Genomic DNA, 25,700 nt, shown 5'->3' on the forward strand with positions numbered 1-25,700 from the left:
TGGTCTCCCTTTAACCTCGCTCAAAACACCAGTAATCACAGTATTTGCCCCACTGAAGTGGATGTGAAAATGGAACTGTGAACTCAATCAAGGCCCACTAGGATCTTCACTGTACACACACAGAAGCAGGGCTAAGGGACATTCTGCCACTCACCTCCGTCCAGTCTGGAAACTTGTAAACTCATCAGCTCCATTTTCTGAGGAATGCAGCTCATTTGGAAAAACCAGTATTTCTAGTTATTCTTACAGAACAAATTCAATCTGTGCTATGCTTCACCTTTAAAGATCTGAAGAAACTTCTAAGGGGCAGTGAGTGTTCTGCTCACTCAGAATACTGATAGTCATCAACCAGCAGCCAAAATACTGACAGGTACAGGTGTGAAGAAGAGCTGCCCAGCAAAGTCTGCTTGGGAATGCTGAACCTCAGTGACTGAGGTAAAGCAGGAAACACAAGGACATCAGGCCTTCTGCTGTTGAGCTGCCAGGTCACTCACTGCCTGTTTGCACAGCTTAATGATGGCCACAGTCACATGATACTATGATTGCACTTACTGAAAATAGCACAGGGCCAAGGAACCAGTGGAGGTAAAAGGCAACCAAGAAATTTCAGAAGGCACTATCAGGATGAAAAATAAAATATGAGAAAAGGAAATGACAAATTGGAGAAAAACATGTAACACTTAATCTCACAGTGAAATGCCCCGAAAATACTCCTAGGCACCTTCAGTGCACTTATGTGACACATTCCGAGGAATGTTTTATCAACATAACCATGTACTTCCTTAAATTTACACAATAAATCCCAAGGTGTGTTACTTATAACACCTCTGTCAGTGAATTCTGATCTGTCCCATGTACTAATGCTCTCCTGATGAATCTGAGACTGAGAATGTCCACTGAGCAAGCAGATAATCAGCACCTGAGTAAAACAACATTGAATGAGACACTGAAAGTTACTCTTTGTTGACTTAAAATTTGTTATCATACGTGGAGAAGAGGAGCCATTTTCTTCTGACACGCTGTTTTTTGAATCAGGCTGCTGTCACCTGCTAAATGCTGATGCAAATTGAGGAAATAATTGCTTTATAAGAGCCCATAAAGGATGATCTCTCAGAGAAAGTTTTAAATAAGTGCAGCTGATGTGTTCCCCATATGGATTGCAGAGGACTGTGGATCTCTGATAATCTGAAAAAGAAATACCACACTGTCTCTCCCCAGCACAAAAGCAACATTCCAGGAATAGTATCAGCAAAAGAATCAGTAACCGGACTTGGAAATCTATTACATTGACAATTTTGTCAGAGAATCTCAATTCAGCTGCTCTGTTCTATGAATCCCTCTGGAACTCCAGGAATATGCTGCCAGTGCCCTCAATTTCTTTGTCTATGTCATTAATGAAGATATTCACTGACAGTGGTACCAAATCGGACCCCTGAGAGACACCACTGGTCACTGATGTCCATCAATACTTTAAGCCATTGACCACGACCCTCTGGATATGACTGTCCAACCAATTTCTAATGCACCTAAAGTCCACTCATCAAATCCATCTCTCTGTTGTGGGGGACCATGTCAAAGGCTTTACAGAAGTGCAGATAATTTACATCTGTAGCTCTTCCCTTATCCACTGTTGTAGTTAGTCCATCATAGAAAGCCGCTAGGTTGGTCAGGCAGGATGTTCCCCTGGTGAAGCTGTGCTGGCTGTCCTGAATCCCCTCCCTGTCTTCCATGTGCCTTAGCAGAGATTCTTGGAGGATCTGTTCCAGGACCTTCCCAGGCACAGCGATGCGGATGACAGGTTGTCGGGGTCCTCTTTTCTACCCTTTTTAAAGATGGGGACAATATTTCCTTTTTTTCAGTCACCTGGGACTTCACCTGACTGCCATGGCTTTGCAAATATGATGGAGAGTGGCTTGGCAACTACATCAGCCAGTTCCCTCAGGACTCTGGGATACCTCTCGTCAGGTCCCACAGACTTATGTAGGTTACTCACATGGTCACAAACTTGATCTTCTCTTACAGTGGGAGGACTTTGCTCCCCCGGTCCCCATCCTGCCATCCATCCCCCCAGGAGGGGTGGGGAGAGAGGCTGCCAGTGAAGATTGAGGTAAAATAGTTGTTGAGTACCTCAGCCATCTCCTCATCTGTTGTTATCAGCTTTTCAGCATTGTTTATTGGGGGGGGTAGCACCTTCTTTGACCTTGTTTAGAGCTCAAATAATGTCCTTGTCCCTTGGGTTAATTTCAGACCTTGAGCTACAAGCCTCCTGGAGAGAAAGGTGTGTTCCCAGCAGTCTTTAGTGGGGTGAGCAGGGAATCTTCTCAGGACAGGGAATGCAAGCACTGCTAGAGCACCTCAACGCTATGGCAGCTGTGCTACCTGGTGATATGTCACCATCATTGCTTCATTTCTGACCTGTTTCCTTCCCTGTTCTTACTCGAGGCCTATTGCCCTCCTCACCCACCCTGTAACAGGAGCTGTCCGGTTGCTTTCATGTCTAATGGAAAGTGCATTCAGAGTGTTGCCTTCTCAGCCAAGACCCACCGCCCAGCAGTAGCAATTGCTTCCAGAGAAGTCAGCTGAGAACTTCTTATGAAGTGTCTGAGGCACTGGGCAACTTGGGCATCCACTCAGGCACAGCCCACCTACAAATTAAGGGTCTGTCCTCCGTCCACTCCTCTTACCTTTCCAGTTAGATTGATCCTTCTTCACTGAGATGCTGTCTTTTTCAGGCTGCAGGAAGCCATGTAAGAATGTCACCACTAGAAAGAGAAAATATGACCAATAGAAAAAGCTGTTAATCAAATTCCCTAAAGGAAAAAATAATTCACTTCTGTTTTCCCTGCTGTGAGGTCAGGGAAGACCTGCAGAAATTGGTCCACAAGTGGAGAAGCAGTATGAGGAGATGGTAAAAGGCCATTTAGATCTCTTCATGGTTATTCTGAGACAGGATATATCTTAACCAAATAACCCACAAACACCTATACGGAGTAGACATGGTATGCTAGGTGTGGGGAGAGCACCCTTCCTATTTAAGTCCACATGACTGCTGCCCATCAGGAAAACAAACAGGCTCCAGCATCAGCCATGTCTTAGCAGAAGGGCAAGGAAGAGTTTTCCTCTAAGGGATTAGGGTGCTGGTACTTCTGTTCAACTTGGGCCAGCATTCCTAGGGGTTCTTCATTTACACAGAGGATGGCTGTTTGAAGAAACACTGCTCAAGTGGAGGTTGGGCATTACATATCACACTGCCCATGGGGTCTCAGAATGCCTAACAAATAGGAATGCATATATGTAGCTGGTGGTGTGAACTTAACTGACTGTGAGTAGAGTCAGGGAGAGGTAATGAGCCGACTTCCATTCAGATTTAGAAAGAAAAATGTCCCAAGACACCATTTGTAGGTGGGAAGGAGGTTGAGAGATATGTAAAGGAGAACTCAGAAAACTGCAGACAGCACATTCCAGAAAGGAAATTACCTTAAGCTGGCACAGGGGAGATTTAGATTCGATATTGGGAAAAAAGCATTCAAAAGAATTCATTGTTAGGGTGATCAGACATTGGACTAGGCTGCCCAGGGAAGTGGTGAAGTCACCACCCCAGAGGCATTCCAGAGGCATCTGAATCTGGAGCTGGGTGGTGTGGTTTAGTGGTTTATGAATTGCAGTGGTACTGCTGGGTGTGGATGGTTGAACTGGGTGATCTTGAACGCCTCTTCCAACCTTGATGGTTCTATGACTCTTTGATTCTTCAATCCTATGATATATATATATATAGAAAATTAAGCTATTAGAGAGCATCCGAAGGAGGTCAACAAAGATAGGGAAGGTCCTGGAGGGAAAGCTGTGTGAGGACACTGAGGGCACTTGGTGTGTTCAGCTGGAGAAGAGGACACTGAGGGGAGACCTCACTGCAGTTCCAACTGCCTGGGCAGGGGCAGAGGAGGGGCAGGGACTGAGCTCTGCTCTGGGGGGACCAGGGACAGCAGCCAGGGAAGGGCTGGAGCTGTGCCAGGGCAGGCTCAGGTTGGATCTCAGGAAAAGGTTCTTCCCCCAGAGGCTGGTTGGGCACTGCCCAGGCTCTCCAGGGCAGTGGGCACAGCCCCAAGGCTGCCAGAGCTCCAGGAGGGTTTGGCTGATCCTCTGGGGCACAGGGGGTGACTCTGGGGGATGGTTCTGTGCAGGGTTCGAACTCAGCATATTCTAGGATTCTGTGATCCTGTATTCCATATATATGCATATACATGCAGCATAACGGACAACCATTGGAAACCTGCACTTCTTGCACTTTTATCTCTGTTCATGCTGGAAATGCTTGAGTTCAGTGCTGAGCAAATGCCATCTCTACCTGTTACTGGAGAGAAGTTTACATATACCTTTATTTTTTTCACTGAAGAAGTGCCATATAAAATCACCCATGAGAGACATCATCCCATTTACCCTGTGGGTAGGAAATAAGGGAGTGAGGGAGGGAGGAAGGAAAGAAAGAAGGAAGGAAGGAAGGAAGGAAAGAAGGGAAAGAAGGGAAAGAAGGGAAAGAAGGGAAAGAATGAAGGAAGAAGGAATTGTTGATGCTTTGATGACACACTACATCCCAACTCCGTTGTAGTTGCCAATCCAGCATCCAGTGCTCTCTGTCAAGTCCATCTTGCTACACAGTAGTCTGGAGCTAGATTTGCCATGTCATGTGGTCCACTGCTGGTTCACTGATGTACTGATCCCTACAGGTGTGCTCTGCTAATCCTGTCAGCATGTCTGTCAGCAACACCAGCATCCTGCAAATCCCACAGGAACTGCTATTTCAATGTCATCTTTGCTTGCTTTCAATAATCTTCCTGATTATTACTTGATTAGTTACAGTCATCTTTCAAGGAACGTTTTGTTCCACCACACCAAGCACAGCCCACACAGCTGTAATTGCTTTATGTTGACTTCTACTGCATGTACCTGGGGATTGAGGTATCAATGTAGAGCTCTTAGAATGCAGAGGCCAACTTCCATGCTGAGCACAGAAATTCCTGATAGAGCTGCATTGCAACTGCAGTTTCCTTTTCCCAGGGTAGACAGCATATACCTTTGTGCTGTGGAGTTGTATCTGCTGCTAGCATTTGACCAGAGAAACCTTCTGCCAAAGGACAACCTCCTCCACACCTTCCAGGTATGTGCAGGATTAGGTGGGACAGTGTGTTGTGTGCTACAGCTCTTCTGCACCCTGAGCAGTCCAGCAGCCTTTGCACCTTTCTTTCTGGAACCTTCCATCTGCAGTTTTCTGGGTTCTCCTCTACAGATCTCCTGGCCTCCTTCCTGCCTAAAAAAACATTCTGTGATTCTGTTTTATGGTTCTATATGTTTTAGGACTGAGTGAACCCTCAGGAAGTTTGCAGACAACACCAAGCTAAGTGATTGAGCTGATAAACAGTGGGAAGGGATGTCATCCAGAGGGACTTTGACAGGCTTAAAGAGTTGAGACCCCACCTGTAGTGTTGTATTCAGCTCTGGGATCCCCAGCAAAGGAAGGACATGGACCAGGTTGAGCAGATGCAGAGCAGAGCCACAAAAAAAGATCCGAGGCCTGGAATGCCTCTCCTATGAAGAAAGGCTTAGTGAGTTGGGCCTGCTAAGCCTGGAGATGAGAAGGCTCTGAAGAGACCATATAGCAGCTTTCAATATATAAAGGCAGCCTATAAGATGGGGAAAGACTTCTTCCAAGGCCTGTGGCAATATGACAAGCGGAGAAGGTTTTGCATTGAAAAGGGTAGATTCTGGTTAAATATAAGAGTGACATTTGTTAAGACAAGGCCAGTGAGACACTGGAACAGACTGGCCCCAGATTACAGGAATGCCTCATCACTGGAAGTGTGCAAGCTCAAGCTGAATGGGGCTTTGAGCAACCTCATCTAGTCAGAGATATCCCTGCCCAGCAGCAGTCTTGCACTAGATTATTCTTTTAAGGTCCCTTCCAACCCAAACCATTCTGTGCTGCTGTTCTCTAAGTTCTGTACGTCCAAGGCAGTCCGAGAGACAGTCAGTCCATTGCCCAGAGAGACAGGGCTTCTGATGTGCCCCTGCACTCACTGTTTTACACAGGTTGTTTCTGGGCTCCTCCTGGGCAGGACAAAGGGTGTTTCCATCAGCCTCCCCCCTCCACCGCACAGGGAGCCCACAGGTGAGCTCTGGGTTTGAACTTCAAAGAAGTGTGTGCTTTTCCTTGGAACAAGCTGTTCATGCCCGGGCCATTGCTTGGTGTTGGATCTCCTTGGATCACAGGCACCATTTGTTCTGACCTTGCCCCTGTGCTCTTCCCTGAGCTTTATCCTCTGAGCTCTTTTAGCAGTCAAAATGCCAATGACCAGGAGAAGAGCATGTTTAGAGCTGACACTGTTTAAACAGCTCAAGTGACAGTGCCCTTTTTCCTAGAACTTGGCCAGTCACTCTCCCGAACTACTGGCAAATTCCCCCTTTCTCAGAGTACAGCATTGTACAGGACCTGCCTGTAGCTCTCCTGCTCCAGTATAGGCAGCATGGTGTTGAGAGCTCTTGTTGCTGGAACTGTGTGAATGTGGAAGAGGGCAAGATCTTTGTAATGGGATGGGAGTGGTGGACCGAGGGTGGATCAGAGTGTAGGGGATCTCAGACTGTGTGCTGTGTGTGATTGTGGGTAGAGCTGGTTTTGGCTGCAAGGGTTGGGTATTCTTGGAGTTGTAGGTAGTGAAGGGCTGACTTGGTTGAGGGCATTGCTTGGTATATGTTGAAAATGGGCATATGAATATTGGCTCATTAAAGGTTTCAGCCCTTTAAGGCATGTTAGCACTTCATGTTTGTGTGAGAGGAAATGGGAATTATCATGGTATATTTATTGAGCATACATCTCAAAGGTATTTCCTGGTCTATGTTACTTTTGCCTCTTTGTGTCTCTTAAGCCTTAGAGTATCTTCAATAAAGTTTGAGAAACAGAAATAATTTTTTTATATGAATAATTTCCCTGGTAATAAAAGTGCTAGTCATCAAATGTTACACATTTCTTCTGTATCAGCTCTGTAATGAAGCATCAACTTTTCACAACACAAAATTACTTGCAAAAAAGCAATAGCATTTTATATTTTGCATGTATGAGACAGTATGAACAATTTGTTTGTTTGAAACTAGGATGACTTTTCTCATATATCACGTATGACTGACTACTGTCATCATAGTGAACATTCCTCTAGTATGCACATTTTGAATTTTTTAATTTCTTCAGTGAAGTTTTAAAATAAAGTGCAGATTTATTCACATAGATATTTAATTGCTCTTATATCTAAGGAGTCACCTTTCACACTCTAAGCACAAACTGTCTCTTGGATTCCTTTGTATCTGATATTGCGGCCAGAATCTTGGCCCACAATATATCTGGTTTTCTCCATTTCAATATAATATATAATGAATTACTGAAGGAGATTGAATCATGATTTGTCTTTTGTAGAACTTCCCTTTCTAATGTTGTAAAGGCAACCCTAAATTCATAGGACCATGAGTACAAGATACGTTATATTATTTCGCTTTTACATCTGGAATAGTAATAGTACAGAAATGCCAAAGAATCTCATCTGGATCAAAGATTAAGTTACCTATAGAGGCAGTAGAAGAAGCAATAAATCCTACTTCCAAGTTCTTTAAGTGCCTTGACTAGTCCAGATCCCAATATTAATAGCCCTGTCAGACTATTTATAGGAAATGTATCCACAGGAATGGTAAGATGCAAAACATTTCTAAATATATCAGGTCAAATCAAATGACAATTATGCCATTAGTTAAGTTTGCCAGACAATATTTTGCCAAAGATGGTTTGCCAAAATATATTTTGACAGAAGGAAAAGGAAACATCTGAAGCATCTGCATGCCAGAGTCTATAAAAGACTCTTTGGAGTGCTGTGCCCAGTCTTGACAGAAAATTTCAAGGTAAGTGTATGGCTCCTGTGAACTTCCGGGCTAAACATACCTTTTTATTCCATTTACCTTCCTATAAGAGTTGGATATCCATTTCTATCATGGACTGTCTCTATCACCAGTAATTTTATTCTAGGTTTGAAGGCAGTATGTTTTCCTTCAACTTCTGTATTACCTCTGGGTATCTCTGCAACACAAAATGAGTTGTTATGTTTTCAAACAGCAGTGACTGACTTTCACCTCTGCCACCAGAATTAATACCAAAATTTAGCAACTTTTAAGGAACAGGAAGCAATCCAAGAGTTTAAAATTTCTGCAAAGGAGAACAGGCACTAGTGACGTTTGTATCTGTGATAATGCAAGATGAATTGTCCATAGCAAGTAAATTTTAGAAAGTCACTCTTTGCTATCAGACAAGGAATTATTTCAGACACTTTCAGTAGCATAAAAAAAAACAAAACAAAACAGACATTTAGTATGAAGTGTCTGTTATGGAAACAGACAAATTTGCTAGAGTTTGCAAAGGGATAATGCTGCTAAATTTCACAACATACTGCACGCCAAACTGCTGTTTTGGATTTTGTTGCTTGGGTAGATGCCTAAGGACTAATTCTGGAAAAGTATAGAAGTGCTTTCAGCCAAGACTGGGAAGTTTAAATACAACTTTTGACTTGTTAATACTTACTTCAATATTTTAAGAGATCAATGTGCGAGATCTCCTCTCTTCCACATAAAGCAGTTCACTCCCTGATACTACATATCTTCTTTCCTACAAGGACCCTGCTGACAGTGCCTGCTGTCAAAGTGCAGCGATGTCGGCTCCGGACGCGGACATGGCCGCCTTTGGGGAGGCGGCTCCTTACCTCCGAAAATCGGAGAAGGAGAGAATCGAGGCCCAGAACAAGCCTTTCGATGCCAAGTCATCCGTCTTTGTGGTACATGCAAAGGAATCCTATGTGAAAGGGAAAATTGAGAGTAAGGATGCAGGCAAGGTCACTGTCAAGACTGAAGGGGGAGAGGTGAGTAAATGCAAGATTTACAAACAGCATTTCATTCCCACTCTGGCTCTGAGTTGACATGCTTGTCCCTTGCTGCGCTCTGACAGACCCTGACCGTGAAGGAAGATCAAATCTTCTCCATGAACCCTCCAAAGTATGACAAAATTGAGGACATGGCTATGATGACCCACCTCCACGAACCCGCTGTGCTGTACAACCTCAAAGAGCGTTACGCAGCCTGGATGATCTACGTAAGTGGCAGCAGCAGCTTCCTCTGGGCAGCTGGAGGAACTGCTCTGCCAGGCCCAGGGGAAGCCAACGTGCTGTGTCCCTTCCTCGCAGACCTACTCGGGTCTCTTCTGCGTCACTGTCAACCCCTACAAGTGGCTGCCCGTGTACAATCCGGAGGTGGTGTTGGCCTACCGAGGCAAGAAGCGCCAGGAGGCCCCTCCACACATCTTCTCCATCTCTGACAACGCCTATCAGTTCATGCTGACTGGTGAGTTACTCGGTTTTCTTTAAAATTACTTGGCTGTGAATACTTTCAGAGGTGAAAAGAAACCTTTTCACTGCAAAGTAGTTCAATTTAATGGTGCTGTGAGGGTGATGTTCTCTCATCATTGGAAATAGTTTCTTTACTGAAAACTGTCATTTAGACCATGTTTATAACAGTCAATGTTAGAATTTAATGTTCAAGATATTTGGGAGGATATGATTTAACACTGGATACATTGTCAGACTTTCCTTCAAAGAAATCTGGATATACTTTTGAAGTTCTGCTTTTTCTCTGAGATGAAAGAATTGTTCTTTGAATGAACTTAATTGTTCTTTGAAGTCACTAGAGTGGAGTTTCTAAATCACATTGTGTGTAAGGGGAAACAACATTCAACTTTGGCTTTACGAAAACTTGGGAAGCAGTCTCAGTCAGATTTTGCAGTTAAACCAGCTCGGAAAATTGATACCTCCTCCCTCAGAAACAATTTCTTCCTTTGCATTCATTAAAATAAATGGAAGCAACACCAAAGAAGGGTAGTGACAACTTTTCTAGCATTGCCTAAATCTCCAGAATTTTAAGAAAGAGTAGATTAGTTATAAAAATATATACCATAAAGATATATATTTTAAATTTTTAAAATAAATCACCTTCCCTCTTCTAACCCCAATTAGTGTATTTAATCCTATAGTATTCAGAGAATTAGAAGATTAATTGGTAGGGAACAGAATGGGAACAGAACAATAATAAATTGATGTTTGATTGGTGTGTGTTATCATAGCCGTGTTTATGTAAGTCATCTTGCTGACACCTTCAAGAGGAAGAAACTTTGTGTGTGCAAACCCAGACTTTTCCACAAGAGTTAGTTCCTTAATGCTTTAGTCTCTTCAGACATTGTGCAGATGTTTTCAGGTTTCATAGTGCAAACTGCAACGGGAGAATGGATTAAAAAAGCAACCAGACAAAATTCTGGAAGGCAAACTCAGCCCAAGCTACTGCACACACAAACATCAAATTGAGCTCAGAAATTTCAATCTCTAGAGCATAGGAGACTGTTCTGGTAAACATTACTACATTTCTATGAAATTTCTGTGATTTTCTTTAGGCAACAATCAACTGGCTACTGACATAAAAAACATTTAGGGGGCTTACGGACTGATGAGGAGTAGTTGTTACTTGTGTTGTAAAGCTTATGAGAAACACATGACCCAGTTCACCTCAGCTGACTGATAGATCATTTAATCAGCAATTCTACAAAACTGCCCCTTAGCTGAAATCATTTTCGTAAAGAAAATGAGCAGGTTGACATGAAGAGAATATCCAGAAAAAGAAGCACATTTGCTACACCTGCCAAGCATATCAGGGCTGACATATCAGCTTCCCAGCTGCAGCTGGGAACATTAAAATGTTAAAAAAGAAGTAGGAGTGAAGATAGGTATGCTTATGACAGGAATTAGCTGCCTAATGCCAGTGCAACTTCTAAAAGTTACAGGAATATTTTTATCAAGGATATTCATGACACTTTTGTAATCATTTTTCTGTCTCTTCCCCAGATCGGGAGAACCAGTCCATCCTGATCACGTACGTACACCCCCTGCTCGGGTCCCTGAGGGGCTGCCCAGGGCCAGGGCCCCTCCTGCCTGACCACACGCTCTCTGCTTCTCTCCTTGCTCTGACAGCGGAGAATCCGGTGCCGGGAAGACTGTGAACACAAAGCGTGTCATCCAGTACTTTGCAACAATTGCAGCCAGTGGGGACAAGAAGAAGGAGGAGCAGACATCAGGCAAAATGCAGGTGAGTCAGGAAGAACAGACTGGACACTTGGGCTGTCATTGCCCTGTTGACTCAACACAGTCGGTGAATAATTTTTCCCCCTGCAGGGGACGCTTGAGGATCAAATCATCAGCGCCAACCCACTGCTGGAGGCCTTTGGAAACGCCAAGACCGTGAGGAACGACAACTCCTCGCGCTTTGTGAGTTGGTGACTTGGACAAAATCTCTCCCTCTCATGGCAGGACAAGTGATGCCTGAGCAGGTCTCCATGTAAAGGAGATGTCAGAGAAAACCATCCAGATTCAAATGCTGCTGCTTCTCCTTAACAGGGCAAATTCATCAGAATCCACTTTGGGGCCACAGGCAAACTGGCTTCTGCTGATATTGAAACTTGTAAGAGACTCTCTTGGACTGGTCCCATCCCTTCCCAAATTCCCACCTCTGTGTGCATTGCTGTGCCTAACTCTTTCTACCTTCCTGGGCAGATCTGCTGGAGAAGTCCAGAGTCACTTTCCAGCTCAAGGCGGAAAGAAGCTACCACATCTTTTATCAGATCATGTCCAACAAGAAGCCAGAGCTAATTGGTAGGAAGGAGCATTATGGCTTTCTGAGGATGAACCCTGAGCAACAGTTCCCTCTGTCACTTGCTTGGCAAAACTAAGCCTGTGCCTTGCCTCTTCCTGCTTTCAGACATGCTCCTCATCACCACCAACCCTTATGATTTCCACTATGTGAGTCAAGGGGAGGTCACTGTTCCCAGCATTGATGACCAGGAGGAGCTGATGGCAACAGATGTGAGTAACACAGCAAAAAGGTCTCTACTGTGCATATCTTGAGGGCGACATCACTGACCCACTAAGGACATGTATTTGAATTCATGCTTTTTTACTGCAGAGTGCCATTGACATCCTGGGCTTCAGTGCTGATGAGAAAACAGCCATCTACAAGCTGACAGGGGCTGTCATGCACTATGGGAACTTGAAGTTCAAGCAGAAACAACGAGAGGAACAGGCAGAGCCTGATGGCACAGAAGGTATCAGCAAATTCAGTGACTGATTTGTTTAAAGCACTTGTCTGTCTCCAGAGATGATATGTTAAGCCTCCAAAGACAGACCTCTGTTGGGCTGAGTCTCCACATACAACACCGAGAAACCCATCTTTGTATATAGTCCATCTAAATGCAGAGGTGTTTTCTCAGCCATGGGAAGTTCCATTATTCTGTCCAGTGATAGTCTTTCTCTCTCTCGAAACCCTTCAACCATTAAGAAACCATGATGTCCAGTTGTATTTTTGGTGAAATAACTCCCCTAAGCTTTGCTACCCAGAAATCCATGTGCCACCGCATGCTCACCTCATGCATTACTAGAGGCTTTTGGGATTCTTCTGGGAAATTCCAGGTTCAAGCTACTCCTATCTAAGCCATACCTCTTCTTGCTTTCGAAGAAGGCCATCATTAGCTTGCACAATTCACATTCCTTCCCAAGCTTTCTGTATGGGATCAGATAAATGCTCTTCCATTCCTAAAATATGAACACCATCCATGAAATACTTTTCTCTTCCTTTCCCCATCTCTAGTGGCTGACAAGGCTGCCTACCTGACGGGCCTTAACTCAGCTGAATTTCTGAAGGCCTTGTGTTATCCCCGAGTCAAGGTTGGGAATGAGTATGTGACCAAAGGTCAAAACGTGACACAGGTAAAATCTGGAGGTTGACAATGCATGGCTTGAGGGAGTACATGAGCATTCTTCTGTGACCCCGGGAGGGAACTCTGGTCCTGTCTCCTCTGCTTTAGGTGAACAATTCAGTGGGTGCCCTGGCAAAGGCTATGTTTGAGAAGATGTTCCTGTGGATGGTTGTTCGCATCAACCAACAGCTGGACACGAAGCAGCCCAGGCAGTACTTCATTGGTGTGCTGGACATTGCTGGCTTCGAGATCTTTGATGTAAGGAACAAGGATTTGACACCCTAGTCAAGCGAGGAGCGAGGAAGGGTCATGAGGACTCAGACACACACTTCTTTTTGAGAGGATTCAAAAGTTTATCCTTCTCATCTGATTTTTCTAGGAACTCCTCCCTCTTCTCTGTCACTGTAGCCCCCTCAAAAGGCTTTGCTGACAAACACCAATTCTAACATTGCCTTTCTGGCAAACAGAGGCCCGTGAGCTCACAAAGGTTTCAGGCTTTGCAAACAGAGAGAGAGCTCGAGGACTAAGGCTCACACAGCCTTGGGGCAAAGGGCTGGATGCTCTTGGAAAACCAAGGAAAGGCTGTGCCGTGGGCAAGCTCCCAGCATGTTTCCTGAGCACGGAAACCCCCAGATTATTGATGCGAGGGCAGAGAAATCCTTGGGTGGGACACTGAGGAGGTTTCCACTGTCCAGGAGGTCAGAAACCTGCAACACATACCCAATGGAGCAGCTGAGGTTACCAAAGGATTTGCTGTTGAGTAGCACAGGGAAAAAGAATTGTAGCTTGATTTCAGAGGTAACGATAAAAAAATCCTTCGAGGCCAGGGAGTGGTACAATAGAAGCCCTGCTAAGGAAACACAGGCTGGGACAGTAGGGTTGGGGATGGTGTTTCAGCTGTGGGACTTCAACCAGCCTTAGGAGAATGCCAGCAAAGGCCTGTGGTGTTTGGCACGCTTTGAGAACCCGTGCACCTTTCCTTGCTTTGGCCAGTTCAACAGCTTTGAGCAGCTGTGCATCAACTTCACCAATGAGAAACTGCAACAGTTCTTCAACCACCACATGTTCGTGCTGGAGCAGGAGGAGTACAAGAAGGAGGGAATTGAGTGGGAGTTCATTGACTTTGGGATGGACCTGGCTGCCTGCATTGAGCTCATTGAGAAGGTACCTCTCCCATACACATGTATGATGAATGCTGGAATTATGTGATGTTTCTGAGGCAGGTTCAGCTCAGAGCCAGACATGCAGCATCAGTTAAGCAAAATATTTTGCACTGAAATTTAGTTTCGTCTGGGGAAGAGAAATGGGGAAATGCACCTCTGTGTCATCAGTCCTGCATTTTCTGGTCTTCAAGCTTGGAAAAGTAGCCTGGACTCCCACCAGGAGTGAGAGTGCTTTTAAAACAAAGCAAAGTCAGTTTCCTTTTCTTTTTCCTTTGAAGGCTCAAATCTGAAGTCCACAGACAAATCTGGGCAATAAGTATCATCTCACTGGACCTCCCACAACCACAGGGCCTCTTGTGGCTCTTTTCCCAATTATGTTTCTGTTTAGCACTGCTCCCTCTAATTCTGCACCAATTCCAATGTGCATTGGACAGACATCCTTACCAGTTCCATGAAGATTGGCTGCAGGGAGGCAAAGGGAAGGCAGAAATAGGCTCCCTGCCTGAGAACAACTCCTGACAAAGGCAGGCCCTCATCCAGGCTGGGATGCTAAAGCACCCCAGTAGTACCTCTGATGTTCGTAGCACAGGCTTCTTGTCACTGTCATAGAATCACAGAGTGGTCTGGGTTGGAAGGGAACCTAAAGAACATCTCGTTCCAACCCCCTGCCAGAGACAGGGACACTTTGCCCTAGACCAGGTTGGTCAGTGTCCCATCCAATGTGGCCTTGGACATTTCCATTATCATCTTTATTTGTCATTTCCTGTGATACCTTCCAGCCCATGGGCATCTTCTCCATCCTGGAAGAGGAGTGCATGTTCCCCAAGGCAACTGACACCTCTTTCAAGAACAAGCTCTATGACCAGCACCTGGGCAAGTCCAACAACTTCCAGAAGCCCAAGCCTGCCAAAGGCAAGGCTGAGGCCCACTTCTCCCTGGTGCACTACGCTGGCACAGTGGACTACAACATCACTGGGTGGCTGGAGAAGAACAAGGACCCCCTGAATGAAACTGTCATTGGGCTGTACCAGAAATCATCTGTCAAGACCTTGGCCTTACTCTTTGCCAGCTATGGTGGAGGAGAGGCAGGTCAGTTCAGTGAAAATTGTATTTTTAGTGTGGGACAAATTTTTCTCAGATTTAAAGCCACAAACACTAAAATTGTAAAGCTACTTTGTGTTCTGTATTTCCTAATTGCAATATCCACATTCTAATACTTTTTTTTTTTACTTTGATACACAGACAGTGGTGGTGGTGGTGGCAAGAAAGGAGGCAAGAAGAAGGGTTCTTCTTTCCAGACTGTCTCAGCTCTTTTCAGGGTAAGTTTAATATTCATTGAGTCTTTACAGATGGAAAGCGTCTGAATCTGAAAGGTCTGTTTGCATTTTGGACATAACCCTTGTCATCCTTTAAAATCCTTTCTTTTCCATTCTTGTAAATTACAGACTTTTCCTTTGCAATGCCACATCCATCTTTGAAAATTCTAGGAAAATATCGAAACGGCTAAGTTCATCTATTTAGATGGAAGTGAAAAACATATCAGCCAAATTCCTTAAAATCCTCTCCACAGAATTCAGATATATTTCCTTGACCTGTTTTGTTGTATCTGTGCAGTTTTTCAGTATTGACTCATTGTAAAATTTGAAAGTAATAGAACAAACATGAAAAGCAAAGATGAAATTACCCCAAGATTTTAAGGCAATGATTTGATTTCAATGTGGAAAGAGAGTGAAGGTTAAATTACACTAAATAATTGACTTGCGAGGTCAGTTTTGAGTTATGTCTTAAAGGTTTGAGACTGAATTACTACTAAAAGAGTCACTCTGCATGGGCTGCAGAAATATTGCATCCATTTGGAAAGATCTTACTTAGCTGTCAAATCATGCTTAACCAAGAGTACGTGTGATTTACTTTAAATGCCCAAATATATACCACGAGAATTACCAACTCAAAGGAAAACTGTGAAATAGCAGCCCTGTGTTTGGATGAGGAGGTCAAGGAAAAGTAATACTAACCATTATTCTATAAAAGAATTTCAAAACCAAAAATTTGTTTCTATTTCCAGTTTTCCCTTTGGGACTTCTGGGAGTTGTTTTAGAGAAGACAAGTCTGCAACCTGAAACTCCCAGTTTGATGCATCCTCTGTTAAGATTCCAGTGCTCACACTTAATAATATAAACTTTGTTTGATAATCTCACAGGAGAATTTAAACAAGCTGATGGCCAACCTGAGGAGCACCCACCCTCACTTTGTACGGTGCATCATCCCAAATGAAACGAAAACACCTGGTAAGGACACCCAAGAGAAGGAAAACTTAAGCAGCAGAAGCTCCTTTCCTGAGAGTCAGAGAGCGGGGTAGTCACTAATGCTGGTCTTTGTCAGGTGCCATGGAGCACGAGCTGGTGCTGCACCAGCTGCGCTGTAACGGCGTGTTGGAAGGGATCAGGATCTGCAGGAAAGGGTTCCCCAGCAGAGTCCTCTATGCTGACTTCAAACAGAGGTAAGAGCACTGCACCTTTCTGCTCATTCAGACCAAGCTGAAGAGCCTGAGTGTTGTGATATACTTTAAACTTCATACTTTAAATTGGTAGTGAACAGTAATACAGAAATGTTTCGCCATCAGTTCATGATGGCAGGGCATTGCTGAGATCAGGATTCTCTTGTACTTAGAATTAGTATTATATATCAGAAACAATCCCCATATCCTGAATTTGTTCAATGGGACAGTCTTAGAAGGCTGGGGGTTCAATCACAGTAGTGGTTTTGACAATTTCTTCATGTTTTCCTCTGCAGATACAGAGTACTCAATGCCAGTGCTATCCCAGAGGGACAGTTCATAGACAACAAGAAGGCTTCTGAGAAGCTTCTTGGGTCCATTGATGTGGACCACACCCAGTACAAATTTGGTCACACCAAGGTAAAAACAAGACCTGTGTTAAAAGTTTGTCAAAAGCAGTGAGGGTGGGCTGCTCTGCCAGGGGGATGGGGCACAGCACAATGACATACCAGAGCTGGCAGGGGGAGACCTCAATCAGGAAATGCCCAGCACCACTGTACTCGATCAAGGCAAATGAGGATGACCTGGGAGCAGTAGTCAGATTCAACCAGGACTCCAGGTCATCAGGCAGGTTTGTTACAATAAGGAAGGTCTGAGGTGAAGCCATAAAGCTTTGGTTTTCATGATTTGGCAGGGTCAGGTATAGGTAGGCTAACAAGGCAAGGCCCTATTCTTTAATTCATGGACCTATACACAGCAATGACATATGTTTAACATCAAGCCAGGAAGTAAGTGAGCAGGTCATGGTAGAGCTCACTGGGGTCCATGATCAGGCGTGGAGGTGGCTGAGGCTGTGGCTGAACTGGAAACAGTACTCATGACACATAGCTCAGACAGGGACTGAATGCTTAAGTCTAAGGGAAGCTCTAAGCCCTTGGACAGAGGGCATGGGAGAAGGCCCAAGGTGCTGCTGGTCATGGCCATTAAGGTCTGTTAGGATACTGAAAGATGCTGTGTGTTTAGCCTGTACTACCTCACAATGACATGCTGCACCATTTCCTCTCTCAAGGTGTTCTTCAAAGCTGGGCTGCTGGGACTCCTGGAGGAGATGAGAGATGACAAATTGGCAGAAATCATCACTCGCACACAGGCCAGGTGTAGGGGCTTCCTGATGAGAGTGGAGTATAAGAGAATGGTGGAAAGGAGGTAGACTTTTCTAAAATTTATTTAATTCTCATGGTATTTGGCTAATGAAGTTTAAATTATTCAAAGCAGAGTTGTGTAATAATCACATGAATTTCATTTCAGAGAGTCCATCTTCTGCATCCAGTACAACGTTCGTGCATTCATGAACGTCAAACACTGGCCCTGGATGAAGCTGTTCTTCAAGATCAAGCCCTTGCTGAAGAGTGCAGAGTCTGAGAAGGAGATGGCCAACATGAAGGAGGAGTTTGAGAAAACCAAGGAAGAGCTTGCAAAGTCTGAGGCAAAGCGGAAGGAACTGGAGGAGAAAATGGTAGCACTGGTGCAGGAGAAAAATGACCTGCAGCTCCAAGTGCAGGCTGTGAGTATCACTGTTTGTTTCTCCCTGGAAAAAGAATGATAAACTGTCAGAAGGCATCTTATCCTATGCAGTAACTCGCAGGAACTGATGAGTAGTAGAAAACAGTCTAAATCACACCTTCTAAGGCACTGTAATGCTGAGGAAACAGGCACTGGCATGGGCAGGGTGAGACCTATGGCAGCCCCACACGACACTCACCATTCCTGCTGTCTGAGGAAAGAGCCATGAAACAGCAGCCAACATGTGCTGCACATCTGAGAGCTCTGAACTGGAAGGGAAACATCTCAGCTTTCAAAAAAGTGCTTCTGTCTAAAGCAGTAAAGGCAAACCAGGGAAGCACACACTTTTCCCATCTACAGCTACACTAGAAGGCCTTGATTACTTTCAGAAACACAGATACTTCCCATTCAAACTCAATTAGGAAAAGGCAGTTTCTTAACACCAACTGAAGTGATCAACTAGTTAAGGAAATGCTTGATGTGGTCTTTAAAGAAGCCACAGAGGTAGATGAGGGCAAGAACTTTATTGGTCTTGCAGCAATTTTAATGCCTGTAGGAAAGTGATAAGTACCTTTCTCAACTAATTTATTGTCAGAAATGTAAAAGCCATTACATCCCAAATATTTTAAGACTTCTGTTGAGACAATTAAAAAGAAAAAGCTGCTAGATGCATTTTCCATCAGAAAAATAAAAAAACACTAAGCCCTTGCTCCTGACGAAATTAGTGATGGAAGTAACCGCTGTTCGGTTGTGCTTTTGTGTTTGTACTATGAAGCATTGTCATGGGCACTCAACCAGCGAGGCATATTTAGGAGACAGAAATTAGAGAATAAATATTGATTCTAAATGATGAGGTTTACAGTAAACACCAGTCAAGATCTTCCAGTTGCTGGACTTAAAAGTCAGGTTCAGCTCCCATTTTAACACAAGCCTACTCAGTGATACAAAAGACAGAGCAGAGAAAGTTCAAAATACTACAACTCACAAAATTCTGTCTCCCCACCAGGAAGCAGATAGCCTGGCTGATGCTGAGGAAAGGTGTGACCAGCTCATCAAAACCAAAATCCAGCTGGAAGCCAAAATTAAGGAAGTGACTGAAAGGGCTGAGGATGAGGAGGAAATCAATGCTGAGCTGACAGCCAAGAAGAGAAAACTGGAGGATGAATGTTCAGAGCTGAAGAAAGATATTGATGACCTTGAGCTAACACTGGCCAAGGTGGAGAAGGAAAAGCACGCCACTGAAAACAAGGTACACACACAGGGAGTCACATTAAAGGGTCAAAAAATCATTGTTTCTAGGAGCAAAGGAGCAACCTAAGGATGTGTTGGCTTTCAAGCACATGAGCTGGGCCTGACCTAAGCAGTGAAAAGTGCAACTTGTGGCTAAGCACAGCAGAGGGAGAATTTCCCTGAATCACCAAGCAAGTTTTCAACTGAATTTTGATAATTGCTCATATTTGTAGGTGAAAAACCTCACAGAGGAGATGGCAGCCCTGGACGAGACCATCGCCAAGCTGACAAAAGAGAAGAAAGCCCTCCAAGAGGCCCATCAGCAGACCCTGGATGACCTGCAGGTAGAAGAGGACAAAGTCAATACACTGACCAAAGCCAAGACCAAGCTGGAGCAGCAAGTGGACGATGTAAGCCCACGGACACACAGCAGGAACAGACAGGTATGGAGTTTGAACTGGCTGGTGGAGCACTGATGGCTTTGTTCTGTGTAGCTGGAAGGGTCCCTGGAGCAAGAGAAGAAACTGCGCATGGACCTGGAGAGAGCCAAGAGGAAACTGGAAGGAGACCTGAAGCTGGCCCAGGACAGCATCATGGATCTGGAGAATGATAAGCAGCAGCTGGATGAGAAACTGAAGAAGTGAGTGTGGCCCTGGGACACCTCAGCGCTGGGCTGCAGCTCTTGTCTTTTTCCTTTGAGCTGTAACCCACTTTGCTTTGCCCAAAGGAAAGACTTTGAAATCAGCCAGATCCAGAGCAAAATCGAGGATGAACAAGCCCTGGGCATGCAACTACAGAAGAAGATCAAGGAGCTGCAGGCAAGTGTCTGCCCTTCCCCTGCCTGCCCCAGGCTCGGCTCAGGGAGGAGGAGGGCACGGGCGTGAAGGGTCCCTCGTGTTCTCCAGGCCCGTATTGAGGAACTGGAGGAGGAAATCGAGGCCGAGCGAACCTCTCGCGCTAAAGCAGAGAAGCATCGGGCTGACCTGTCCAGGGAGCTGGAGGAGATCAGCGAGCGCCTGGAAGAAGCAGGAGGGGCGACGGCAGCTCAGGTGGAGATGAACAAGAAGCGGGAGGCAGAATTCCAGAAGATGCGCCGGGACCTCGAAGAGGCCACGCTGCAGCACGAAGCCACGGCTGCCGCCCTGCGCAAGAAGCACGCGGACAGCACAGCTGAGCTGGGGGAGCAGATCGACAACCTGCAGCGCGTCAAGCAGAAGCTGGAGAAGGAGAAGAGCGAGCTCAAGATGGAGATTGATGACTTGGCCAGTAACATGGAGTCTGTCTCCAAAGCCAAGGTATGGAATTGCAGTAGAACATGCTCGCAGGGCCAAGGTGTGGCACAAAGGCTGCATCTACCAGTCACATTCCCACAGACAATATCCCTGCTGTGAGAATGAGGCAGAGTGCAGGCGTTCATCTCCTTCCCTTCCCTGTGTTTGCTCCCTAGGCAAACCTGGAGAAGATGTGTCGCACACTGGAAGATCAGCTGAGTGAGTTAAAAACGAAGGAGGAGCAGAATCAGCGCATGATCAATGACCTCAATACTCAAAGAGCTCGTTTGCAGACAGAGTCAGGTGAGACATCCTCATTCCTCAAGTGCAGTGGGAGGACCTGCACGCCATGAGCACGCCTTTGGGTGCAACGTGACAACTGGTATAATCTCTCAGGCCACTCCTAGTTACATGGCTTTACAGGCAGAAAGGGTGATAGGATTAATAATCTGGTTCCCTTTTTTCCCTTTACCCTTCCCAGGTGAATATTCCCGCCAGGTGGAGGAAAAAGATGCTCTGATTTCTCAGCTGTCTAGGGGCAAGCAAGGATTTACCCAACAGATTGAGGAACTCAAGAGGCATCTAGAGGAAGAAATCAAGGTATGGAAGCTCCCTAGTGTCCACAGCCTGGATCACCCCTGGATATAGGATCTGGAGAATCCTATAGTCTGACCCAAGACAGGTTCCATGTTCTTTCCCCAAACACCTGTAGGACTGGAAGGAACACCAATAGTACACAAACTTCTACTCGTGAGCTGGAGAGGGAAGGATGTGTGATGCTTTAGATGCTGGAGGAAGCATTCCACAAGGCTTTCTTGCCATTCTGATGATCCTCTCTAAGACAGGATTCAGCCACACATGTCAAAACATTTACACAAAGAGCTGATTACTGTCCCCAGAGCACCTGTCACTAACATGTCCTGATCCTCCAGACACATCAGTAAGGGCTCCATCAGATGCCAGCTCTCTATTTGCCTAATTAGAGGTTCATTCTAATTTCGCTGCCAATTTCGGTGTCAAGAGGCATCTCAAGACAAGTGTTGGAGTTACCCACCCCCATGTCCCCACAGGCCAAGAACGCCCTGGCCCACGCCCTGCAGTCCGCTCGCCACGACTGTGACTTGCTCCGGGAACAATATGAGGAGGAGCAGGAAGCCAAGGGGGAGCTGCAGCGCGCCCTGTCCAAGGCCAACAGCGAAGTGGCCCAGTGGAGAACCAAATACGAGACGGACGCGATTCAGCGCACGGAGGAGCTTGAGGAGGCCAAGTACGTGGGGAGTGGGATGAGAAATGACTGCAGAAGACTGAGAGCGGTCAAGGGAAATGGGAGTCTCTGAGTGGGCTGAGATAGGGTTAGGATGAAGGCAGGGATATACTGTCTTTGTGGTGAAGGGAAGGCAGGGCAGGGAGGAGAAAAAAAGTGTATATTGGAAGGGAAAGCACAGGCTTTAGGGCTAGAAGTGCTAAGACAGGCCTAAATTCTTCATAGGTGCTTGGACACAGAAGAGATAGATCCTTTAGGATCTGTGAAAAGTGCTCAGCTGGAACCCCCCAAAGTGGCCAACTGCCCTCTCATGGCAGTGCAGAACTGACTCCCTTCTAAGCTCTAAGCTGCCACTGTGCTTATCTCCTCCCAGGAAGAAGCTGGCACAGCGCCTGCAGGATGCAGAGGAACACGTCGAAGCTGTCAATGCCAAGTGTGCCTCCCTGGAAAAGACAAAGCAGAGGCTGCAGAATGAAGTGGAGGACCTGATGATTGATGTGGAGCGATCCAATGCTGCCTGCGCTGCTCTGGACAAGAAGCAGAAGAACTTTGACAAGGTCTTTTGGGCTCCTGCCCTGGGACTCCTGGGCAGAGCCTCCCCCCGGGATGGCCACATCCCTACTCACGCCCCGTTTCTCTTCAGATCCTGGCAGAATGGAAGCAGAAGTATGAGGAAACGCAGGCTGAGCTGGAGGCCTCCCAGAAGGAGTCTCGCTCCCTCAGCACGGAGCTGTTTAAGATGAAGAATGCCTATGAGGAGTCCTTGGACCACCTGGAAACAATGAAGCGGGAGAACAAGAACTTGCAGCGTATGTCCCTGGCCCTTTGCTCCTGGATGGGCTTTCTCACCAGCTGAGCATTGCTGCGGGGTCTGTGCCTGCAGCTCTGCAAAGATGCCTGTCACCCTGGTGGGACAGGGCCCTTCCCATTCTGCTCTGGGCCTGAGCAAGCCATTGGTCTTTGTTCCCACAGAGGAGATTTCCGACCTCACGGAGCAGATTGCGGAGGGAGGAAAGGCAATTCATGAGTTGGAGAAAGTCAAGAAGCAAGTTGAGCAGGAGAAATCTGAACTGCAAGCCTCCCTGGAGGAAGCTGAGGTACATACACTACTAAAAATTATTGTAAATGTTTTGGAGATGTGGCAGAAAAGGAAGCCTAGGTTTCATTAAGACCCCTGTTAAAGATGGCTTAGAAAGTAAGTGGTTGTCTAAGTCACTGTTCCTGATGCATATCCAGGCCTCTCTGGAACACGAAGAGGGGAAGATCCTGCGCCTGCAGCTGGAGCTCAACCAGGTGAAGTCTGAGATTGACAGGAAGATAGCAGAGAAAGATGAGGAGATTGACCAGCTGAAGAGGAACCACCTCCGAGTTGTAGACTCCATGCAAAGCACCCTGGATGCTGAGATCAGGAGCAGGAATGAAGCCCTGAGGCTGAAGAAGAAGATGGAGGGAGACCTGAATGAAATGGAGATCCAGCTCAGCCATGCCAATCGACAGGCTGCCGAGGCACAAAAGAACCTGAGAAACACACAGGCTGTGCTCAAGGTCTGTTCAGCAAAACTACAGATAGAGAGACCCCTGATATTTTTGGCACTCAAGCACACACTGGTGCCTTGTAATTCCTCTTGTCTCTCTTGCAGGACACCCAGCTACACTTGGACGATGCTCTCAGGACCCAGGATGACCTGAAGGAGCAGGTGGCCATGGTGGAGCGCAGAGCAAACCTGCTGCAGGCTGAAGTTGAGGAGCTACGGGCAGCCCTGGAGCAGACGGAGCGGTCGAGGAAACTGGCTGAGCAGGAGCTCCTGGATGCCACTGAACGTGCACAGCTCCTCCACACCCAGGTCAGGCATTGCTGGAAATTAATCCCATCCACAAGGGACAAAAAAGAGGGAGATTGTCCCGCACCTTGTAAGTGATTACTGTGTAAACACCTGATGAAATGTGCTGTCCCTCCAGCCAGCCTCCAATACCCAGTTTAATGCAAGTCTCTTGCATTAAAAATTTTTCCTAAACTCTACTTGCACTTTCAGACCTTGGTGTGCAGGCATTTGGACTGACAGCACCATTCCTGTCTTTCCTGTTGCACAGAACACCAGCTTGATCAACACCAAGAAGAAGCTGGAGACAGACATTTCTCAGATTCAGAGCGAAATGGAGGATACGATCCAGGAGGCCCGCAATGCTGAAGAGAAGGCCAAGAAGGCCATCACAGATGTGAGTCGGGGCTCCTTTCATTGCTGATGGGGATGTATTCTCCCCAAAATGTCTCTAGCCCCACAAGGGCTTTGACCTTTTGCTCTGCTCAGGCGGCCATGATGGCAGAAGAGCTGAAGAAGGAGCAGGACACCAGTGCCCACCTGGAGAGGATGAAGAAGAACCTGGACCAGACGGTGAAGGACCTGCAGCACCGTCTGGAAGAGGCCGAGCAGTTGGCCTTGAAGGGTGGAAAGAAACAACTGCAGAAGCTGGAGGCCAGGGTGAGTAGGGCTGTGTTGGTGCATGAGTGACCCCATCTCTTGGAGAGACACCCCCAGGGAAGCTGCAGGGACGGGCTTCTCATTGCAGGTGCGGGAGCTGGAAGGGGAGGTTGATGCTGAGCAGAAGCGCAGCGCTGAAGCCGTGAAGGGTGTGCGCAAGTACGAGAGGAGGGTGAAGGAACTCACCTACCAGGTAAGGCTGGAGGCCTCCTTGGGCTTGGACAGAGTTTTCTCACAGCAAGTCTCATTTTGCACACACCATCCCCAAGGGGATTTCCTAACCCTGTGTGATGCAGAACCAGGAATTCATTCTCCTTCCTCCTTACCATCTCCTCTAGTCTGAGGAAGACAGGAAGAATGTTCTCAGGCTGCAGGATCTGGTGGACAAGCTGCAAATGAAGGTGAAATCCTACAAGAGACAGGCTGAGGAAGCTGTAAGTATTGCTGGAAGAATGGGCAAGGGCCACCTTCCATTGGGGCAGCACAGGCATTGAATGAGGCTGAACACCAGGAAAGGGGCTTGAAAGAAACTCCCGAGACACAACAGCCTTGGCCTCACTGTTTTGCTGTTGTGTCATGAGGCCTTGGTGAGCTCTGGGCACTTTGCAGTCGGGGATGAACTGAGGCAAGTTCTACAGCCTGTTTCATATGGGAGGTCAGAGCAAACAAACCCAGGGGCCACATTCACTCACTGAGAAGTTCCTGAATCTCTGCTAATAGTCAGCAGCAGAATGCTTCAGGATCTTTCTCAGCCTGATAAGTGACACTGATAATCAGGCAGCAAGTAGTGGGAGAACAAGAGCACAAGTGACAAATCCAAGTGACAAAGCCTCTCCTCACGTATTACACAGTCCTGGTGATGCTTTTCCTAGAGGGGTCCTGGGAAGGGGAGGATGAGGAGGTTGGGGTGAGCTGACATGTGAGCAGTGGTGGGAGGGGGACGGAGGTTTGTTCCTCCCCCCAGGGAAGAGCTGCAGCCCCACAAGGCTGAGGTGCAGGAGGAGTGAAATCCCTGCCCTGGGCTCCTCACCACCAACTCCCTCTCCCCACACAGGAGGAGCTCTCCAATGTCAACCTCTCCAAGTTCCGCAAGATCCAGCACGAGCTGGAGGAAGCTGAGGAACGAGCTGACATTGCAGAGTCACAGGTCAACAAGCTCCGAGTGAAGAGTCGGGACATGCATGGGAAGAAAATAGAAGAAGAAGAGTGAGCATGTCACAAAGCAGCAAAGTGATCTGAGGGCTGCACAAAATGTGAACTCTCTGTCACTTTCTTCCATATTTGATATTTGCAACCTCCTCAATATGTTGGAATATGTAGGAATAAAGAGTAGATTCATTTGGATGCACATCATGTGCAAT

At 46.3% G+C, this 25,700-nt stretch overlaps 1 protein-coding gene and 2 long non-coding RNA genes across 4 annotated transcripts in view; 1 reads left to right on the top strand and 2 right to left on the bottom strand.

The window, feature by feature from the left end:
* LOC127475866 (uncharacterized) overlaps window positions 1–25,700 on the bottom strand; it is a 135,393-nt gene that overhangs the window by 7,615 nt on the left and 102,078 nt on the right. The gene's annotated exons all lie outside the window — the stretch shown is intronic.
* Window positions 954–8,701, bottom strand: LOC127475871 (uncharacterized). The gene is made up of 3 exons (XR_007906370.1): window positions 8,609–8,701; window positions 2,685–2,762; window positions 954–1,185 (listed from the first exon to the last, which is right to left on the bottom strand). It is a non-coding gene; the product is annotated as an uncharacterized LOC127475871 (long non-coding RNA).
* LOC127475845 (myosin heavy chain, skeletal muscle, adult) lies at window positions 8,736–25,687 on the top strand. The gene is made up of 38 exons (XM_051798045.1): window positions 8,736–8,942; window positions 9,029–9,172; window positions 9,264–9,420; window positions 10,968–10,995; window positions 11,094–11,208; window positions 11,295–11,387; window positions 11,517–11,580; window positions 11,673–11,771; window positions 11,878–11,981; window positions 12,082–12,220; window positions 12,763–12,881; window positions 12,980–13,129; window positions 13,865–14,035; window positions 14,814–15,123; window positions 15,277–15,353; window positions 16,235–16,322; window positions 16,417–16,534; window positions 16,828–16,951; window positions 17,601–17,737; window positions 17,840–18,095; window positions 19,101–19,343; window positions 19,558–19,734; window positions 19,819–19,964; window positions 20,052–20,142; window positions 20,230–20,619; window positions 20,772–20,898; window positions 21,077–21,195; window positions 21,666–21,862; window positions 22,233–22,416; window positions 22,503–22,668; window positions 22,832–22,956; window positions 23,096–23,404; window positions 23,500–23,703; window positions 23,951–24,076; window positions 24,169–24,339; window positions 24,428–24,532; window positions 24,678–24,773; window positions 25,394–25,687. Exons 1-38 carry the CDS (start codon window positions 8,736–8,738, stop codon window positions 25,547–25,549), a joined length of 5,832 nt encoding a protein of 1,943 aa, XP_051654005.1. The 3' UTR covers window positions 25,550–25,687.

The sequence above is a fragment of the Manacus candei genome, unplaced genomic scaffold (genome assembly GCF_025592945.1).
Source record: "Manacus candei isolate 608988 ecotype Guabito, Panama unplaced genomic scaffold, ASM2559294v1 h1tg000047l, whole genome shotgun sequence".
NCBI classification, from domain to species: Eukaryota; Metazoa; Chordata; class Aves; order Passeriformes; family Pipridae; genus Manacus; species Manacus candei.